Source organism: Furipterus horrens, unplaced genomic scaffold (assembly GCF_987537825.1).
Source record: "Furipterus horrens unplaced genomic scaffold, mFurHor1.1.pri manual_scaffold_5, whole genome shotgun sequence".
NCBI lineage: Eukaryota > Metazoa > Chordata > Mammalia > Chiroptera > Furipteridae > Furipterus > Furipterus horrens.
In genome coordinates this window covers 181,005,552-181,012,427 of record NW_028327175.1, presented here as the reverse complement: position 1 = coordinate 181,012,427, position 6,876 = coordinate 181,005,552, and the positions used below count along the sequence as shown (strand labels likewise).

Sequence of the window (6,876 nt, the reverse complement as noted above, 5' to 3'; positions counted from 1 at the left end):
CGGAGGGTTTTATTTTTTTTCACATAAATTACACAAGCACTTTATAAAATGGTTACACAGAAAACACCTTATAAGTGCATAACTTAAACCCCCCCTATGAACAGGGTCTGGAGAAATAGGCTGAGTTTGTATGAAAACCTGACTGTGCATACCGTACCTGGGTGCGGCTAGGATGTGTGATGGAGGCCCGGCAGGCCAAATGATGCTGTTATGGCCGTTGTGTGTGGGATGGTATGTCACATTGTGGTCGTGGCCTTGTGTTTATGAGAAGTACAGCTCAGAATGCTGTTCAGAATGAGTCTAGGTCACTCCTGGCCTAGGCCAGATAGTGAGGATCAAGGGTAAGAAGGCTATGGCCCTGTGTGTGCATGACACTCTGCCGTAGGTCCCCTGTGTGTGACTGGGGTGACACCATGAGGGATAGGGAAATCATTTCTGTATGGGCCTATGGGTGTCCGTGTGTGATGAAGAGTGGGATACAGAGAGAGGTTCAAATGACAGCCCATGCTATCCTCAGGGGACCCCAGAAACTCCTCTTCCCCCACTTCCCCTGACTCTCTTGGTCCCACGTTAAAAATCAGAATAAAAGAAAATAAAATAGGTGCAACTGAGACTGACTCCGAACAGTTCTAGTGGGTGCAGGACTGCATAAGAGTCTGGGAGTCTGGGAGGAGGTCGCCGGTCCTTGTTCTCCGCACTTTTTTCTTCTTTTCCACCAAAGAGAGAATGGTTTCGGTGAGCACGCAGACCCCTGCGGAGGGGCGCAGCGTTCTCCTCCTGCGCGCAGTCTGAGGCCGGTAAAGCCGGAGACAGTCCTGGCTCTCAGGCCTTGACAGGGACCCCTTGGCTGGGCTGGGGTCTCCGGGGTGGAGTGGGCAGAATCACTCGCAGGCCGACGCCACCGACGTGACGCTGGTGATCTTGGTCGAGTCATCGGACCACGGCTGCAGGTTCTGCAGGGCGAAGAGCGACGAATTGTGCACACAGAGTGGGTCAGCAGGCAGCGGCTGCGCCAGGCTCTTCTGGAAGGCCTCTTGCTGCAGCTGCAGGAGAATGCGGTTCGCCTGCTGCCTTTCGGCCTCACGCTCCTCCGCAGTCTGTCGCCTGCACCGGGGACAAGCCGTTACCCACGCTTCGGTGTTATCCCAAGAGATAGCCTGAGCGAGCACTGGAGCTTGGGCCCCTCTAAAGCATTCCCTTATCTTTAAGGTCCTGACTCCGACAAAGACTGGTAACCCCGAAAGTAGAGGGAACAACGGAACTATATCAGGGAAATTGTGGGAGAGTCCGACAGTCAAGCAGCTGGGGCTTCTCATCTGTGCCCGACACAGACACACCAGCCTCAAAGGCCGCAGCCAAGTATTGCATGGCATCTCCACTCTCCCCAACCTTGAAGATGACCAGACACTCTCTTCCCAATCCTGGGCAATCCATTCCAAGTCCAGGGCCGAGGCAAAGGCCGTGGATACGAGTTACCCTGCCAGACCTCTCTTCTCCCCCTTTTCTCTGCGAACATTTTCCAGGTCTCCCGACCTCCTGTGCCGAGCTCTGAGCCCTGTGCCCTGTGCCCTGCCGAGACCAGGGCCCAGCCAGCCGGCTTCCTCCACCAGGGCGGCCCAGGGAGGCGATGGCTCACTTATTCCATTTAATGCCTCCCCTCCACCCTGTCAACTAAGATCAAACGTCTGTCTCTAAGGTGGACAGACCTAATGGGAGTCCCCGGGGCCTCCAGAAGCAATTTGTAGGCGATCGATGAAGCCGCGCAAAGCCAGCGAGGGCCTCTCCCAGCGACAGCCGCCGGCCTCCTTCCCACTGCCCCTTCTTGCTTTTTGCTCCATCTCTCTGGCTCTCTTCTTTCCCTTCTTTTCTGCACTTAAACTGTTTGATTGTTTCCCTTCCTTTGGGTTTTGTGTCCTTATCTCTTGTTTTCTTTCACCCCTCAACTCCCACCCCTTTGGCTCTTTAAAAATAGAGGGAATTTGTTTGAAACGAAAATGGAGGCTTTTATCACCCATTGGTCTCTTTTTTTATAGGTAAGACTTTGCTAGGCTGCCTGGTTTCCTTTTCTCCCTGGGGTGGGGTAATCTATCTTTGCCGCCCCATTTGTGTTTCAGTTTCTCCCTTTGCCAACCGCTCTTTCTCAGACCCATACCTGGGAGGGGGCTTGCCTGGCTCTCTCCCCTCCCTCAGGCTACAGTTCTGGGTGGGCCTTGAGAACACTAGTGTCGCCCCTACCCGGCTAGCCCTTGCTCCTCTTTAACTAGCTTTCCAGAGGTCTGAAGCTGGCCCCCCACCCCTTCCCCAGCGGCAGGAATGTGGGGAGGGGAGGGCAGCAGGCTCGCGGGGCAGTGGCTTCCTTTGTGGCCACCACGGCGGAATCCAAGGCAGATTCCTTGCCTTCATTCAGAAAAAGAGGAAACTCCAATTCCTTCCTGCCGTCCCAGGCCCGCCCGGCCAGGCGCCGCCACCTTCGCCCAGACTCTAGCGCTACCCCCTGAGGCCTGAGCTAGCGAGAAACTCCTGGCAGCCGTGGTACCGAGTTTTCGGGCCAGATGTGCGGGAGGGTGCAGGGATGTAAGAGGGCCAAGCGGAGAAAGCGCCGGTGTGTGCGGAGAATAAGCCAGGGACACTTTCTGTACATAAGAAGGAGAAGGATGGAGGGAGGCAAGGAGGGAGGGAGAGAAAGAACAGAAGTCGAGGTATATGGGGGAAAATATTAATGTAGTTGTGGGTGTGTGACATGAGAAGGGAAAAATCAATCTCCCTACCCACCCCCACCACACACCCATCTGCTCCTAATTGATCCCGGATTCAGAGGGACCCTCGAAAACCCCGCCGCAGCCGGCGCGGATTGATTTTCCCCTTCCAGGGTGGGTAACCCGCTGCCGGAAGGCAGAGTGGGGCGCGGGAGGAGGGAACCATCAGACCCCGGGCTTTGGTCTGGGAGCCCAGGCCCTGGTCTTGGAGCTCCAGACACTCTTGCAGGGATCCCGGCTGGGGCGCAGAAACAGGGCGTGGGCCATCCTGTCTCCATTCTCGGGGGTAGGAGAGGCATTTCTGTAAGTGCGAGTTTTCTCAAACAAAAAGCCTCACAGGACTCGCTGATCCAGGAAGCCCAGACTGCATAGACAGCTCTAACCGGCTGTTTCCGCGAGCAGCGACCGAGATCAGCCGCGTCTACACCGGCACTAAGTGTGCTGGTCAGAAAAACAGGAAGCCTCCGATAAAACAGACCTGGGGCTCTCCAGCCACATCTCGGTCATCAGCGTCCTTTGCCTCCCACTCCCTGAGAGCCTAGCAGAAGCTGCCGGCTCTTCTGAACAGATCAGAAACTGAGATCAGAGGAGTGTGAGTGCCCCGAGAGGCCCGGAGCCTTGAGCGGACTGCCGTGACTGCGCTGCCCGCGCCGCGCGCCCCGCGCGCTCTCACCTCCACTTTGTCCGCCGGTTCTGGAACCAGGTTTTGACCTGTGCGTCAGTCATTTTGAGCGCCTTGGCCAGGGCAGCCCGCTCGGCCGAGGCCAGGTACTTCTGGCGGTGGAATCGCTTCTCCAGCTCACAGATCTGCAGGCGAGTGAAGGACGTGCGCGGCTTCTTCTTCTTGGGGGGCGTCCGGTTCTGATAGGGGTGACCTATACGGCGTGTTACAGTGAAGGGTGAGAGGGCCACTGGAGCGGGAGACAGACAGATGGCAGAGGCAAGCGGCAGAGCGTCAGGAGGCGTCCCAGGCCCGACACCCCGCGAATCAGTGAGCATAGCAGCTAAACCCCACGAGCAGGGCCTTGATCCTCCTCCCGTCAGCCCTGAGCTCCAAGCTCAGGCGGGAAACAGCCCCCTCCCGCCGCAAGCCGCAGCCGCTGCCACCAAGGAGGCCTCTCTAGCCCGGGGCTCCCAGGTGCCCAACCAGACACTACCACAGTCACCTCCTCAGTCTCCCTGAAGCGAGCTAAAGATCGCAGCCCACCACAACCCACGGCCTCCAGCCTCCAGCCTCAGAGAAGCGGTCCAACAGTAAGAGGACATGCTTGGTTAAGATCCTGGATCCTGGGTCCTGACCTGAGCCACCATCACACAGCAATATATACAGACACATCCCGTACAACAGTGAAAAATTATAGATCTCTACCTCCAAACAAGCTGGCAAACAGGCACAGACACACAGGCAGACACACACAGGACATGGGGCACCACAAGGTGACATGGGGCAACACAAGGTGACACAAGGCAACAGCCATACGCTCCCTCAGAACCTTGTTTAGGCTTGAAGGAAGATTAGATGGGCTGTGGCACTCGTAGGTAGGCCCTATGTGGAGTACCTTTCACCAGCACCAGGACCAGTGAGTTCCAGGTTGGGAGTTCCATCAGTCCTTCAAGATTGGCCTAGCCTGGGGTGAGGGGCAGGGATGGGCACCAGGCCCTGACTCCATAGGCCTGAGAGAACTTGGGTTGGGGCAGTGGGGCCCCTTGGGTACAGGGCCCTTCCTGGAGGCCCAAAGTGGAATGACTGTTGTGCCTCTCCGCACCCCTTCCTAAACTTTTGCCACAAACCCAGAATGTGAGCCAAGTTTCCAAGGTTGGAACAGGAGTAGGGAGCCTGTGGTGCCTTGAAGTCGCCTAGCCTAGGGTCTAGCTCTAAGCTGCCTATACCCCTTTCACAATTGGGCACTGGAGCCTGAGGCAGGGGAGTCCCGGCCTGTGCCTCCTGCTTCCTCTCACTAAGGCCTGGTCCGGAACCCAGACTCAACTCGTGGCTGCTTCCCAGTGGGTGTGGGAGCCTTGCCCGTTCAGAGGATGGCACTCTAGGATCCAGAGAATGCCAAGGGAAGCGAGAAGTGAAGCTGGGGGAAAAGGGCCGGAGCAGGGGTGATGGTTGAGTGCTGAGAACGGAAGAGGGAGCCGAGGGAGCTGGGGCAAGCGGAGGAAGGCGCGGAGCAGGCACCGGAGAGTTCAACAGCCGGCGCCAACAAATGTGTAATCGTCCCAGGAGTAGACTTTGGGTGGCCAATCGATCGTGGGCCTGGCCAGTATATTATTTACGCCGGAAGGCGGAGGGTGCAGGGTTCGGGGAGGACGCCGAGCCAGAACAGAACGAAAATGAAGCGGGTGGTTCAGCCTCAAGCTGTTACCGACCCGGACGAAGCCCACAGTCCAAGAAATGCCCGCCAGCTCTTCAGCTTTACTCGGGCTCTTGGTCTCTGCCAGCCAGGCAGCGCAATAGACACTGGAGCATGAAGTGAGTGAGTGTGTGTGTGTGTGTGTGTGTTGGGGGTGGGGGGGGCAGGAGGTGAGGAACTTGCTCTTTCCTTGCGTCTGATTCTGGGGCTCGCTGCCTGGGCCAGAGAACATCGGGACCGAAGAAGTAGTTTGTTCACATCACGCCACTTCTCTCAGATACCTGAGCCCCAACTGCGGGTAGAATGTAGTCCCGAAGCTACCTTCTCCTTCCCTCCACCTAACAGGGCCCAGGGACTCCGAGAGGGGATCAGGGAGCACTTCTCAGACCAGAGGTCCTGCGGGAGAGACGCAGAGGGGCCCAAACTGGGAGAACTCTTACAGCATGGCGATTCCTCGAGCATAGATAGGTGGCAGGCTGTTAAATTTGAAGGAAGCACCAAGAGGAGCTGGGCGACCAGGCGCGCAAAGGGGTAGCGGGGAGCCACGTGGAGGAGGGGGGGAAGTGCAGAGCCCGGGCCACGGCCAGGCGGGCGTGCGCGGGCTGGACTCACCTGTGAACCTGTCCTTTGTGTATCTGCGGTTACTCTCCATCCAGGGAAAGGTAAGGCCGGTGAGGTTGTTGACGCCCGGCACGGCAGGCACGGAGGGCACCGTTGGCAAGCCGGTAGCCAGAGACTGGGGGTGGGCCACTGTTCCAGCTAGTGGCCTGTGCGCCGGGACCCGAATCACCCCTGCAGCGCTCAGCGCCCCTCCGCCGCCGCCGGCGCCACCTCCGCCGGGACCCGGGCCGCCCGCCAAGGCCATGTTCACGTTGTAGGAGCCGGCGAGCGGGCCCATGCTGCAGGCGCCGCCTCCGCCGCCAGCTGGGCCACCTGGACCGCTCGGACAGCCAGCTCCATAAGCCCCCGCTCCCCCGGCCCCCGCTCCGGCCACAGGTCCCCCGCCGCCGTAAGGGTAGGCGCCTCCGACCAAACAGCCGAGGCCGTATTCTCCGTCCTGGAGGCGTGAGTTTGGCCCCATGCAGCCGCCCTGGTCCGGGCTGTTGAGGATCTGGTCGATGCCGAAGCTGATGGGCTCTGCGTGGCCAGGGTGGAGATGGTGCGGACCCAGGTGCTCCATGCTGGCCCCCAGCCCCGGCCCCGCGGGGGGGGGGGGCCTGGGCGGTGGGGCTCGCTGTTTTTCGCTCTGGGGGCAGAGCACAGGGGTGCAGGGGCGCGAAGGCGGGAGCGGCTCCTGGCTGCGCGGAGACTTGGAGGCGAAGTGCGCAGAAGGGCTAAAGTAGGGGGAGGGGAAGGGGAGAGGGGGCGACGTATTCTACTCCTCTCCGGCTGCTCCTTCCCCTCTCCGGCTGCTCGCTCGCTGTTGACTCTGGGACATCAATCACCGGGCGAAAAAGCCCGGTGCGAGCGAGCCTAGCTGTTCCGACCTGGTCTCTCCATTGGCTGTGCTCGGAGAGGAGCGGGGTGAATGACAGCGCGGGGGAGGGGCGGAGACGAGGAGTGAGAGACCGGGAGCCGAGACAGATGCAGAAGCCAGAGACAGAAGGACGGCGACTGAGGCTCGGAGAACTACTTCAGGAAGATGGGAACTAGAGACTTAAAAGGAGAAAACAAAAAAAATGGAGGCGGCCATTCCCAGAGACCGAAAGATAGAGCCTAGGAGTTGGAGGTCAGAGCCCTCCTCCTAGTCAGGCAGGAGCCGC

The 6,876-nt window shown here is 59.1% G+C and overlaps 1 protein-coding gene across 1 annotated transcript; it reads right to left on the bottom strand.

Moving 5' to 3' along the window:
* Positions 1-658: 658 nt before the first annotated feature.
* TLX1 (T cell leukemia homeobox 1) lies at positions 659-6,663 on the bottom strand. Its single transcript, XM_090279531.1, has 3 exons — positions 5,726-6,663; positions 3,430-3,631; positions 659-1,104 (listed from the first exon to the last, which is right to left on the bottom strand). Exons 1-3 carry the CDS (start codon positions 6,291-6,293, stop codon positions 882-884), a joined length of 993 nt encoding a protein of 330 aa, XP_090135657.1. The 5' UTR covers positions 6,294-6,663; the 3' UTR covers positions 659-881.
* Between the last annotated feature and the right edge of the window lie 213 nt (positions 6,664-6,876).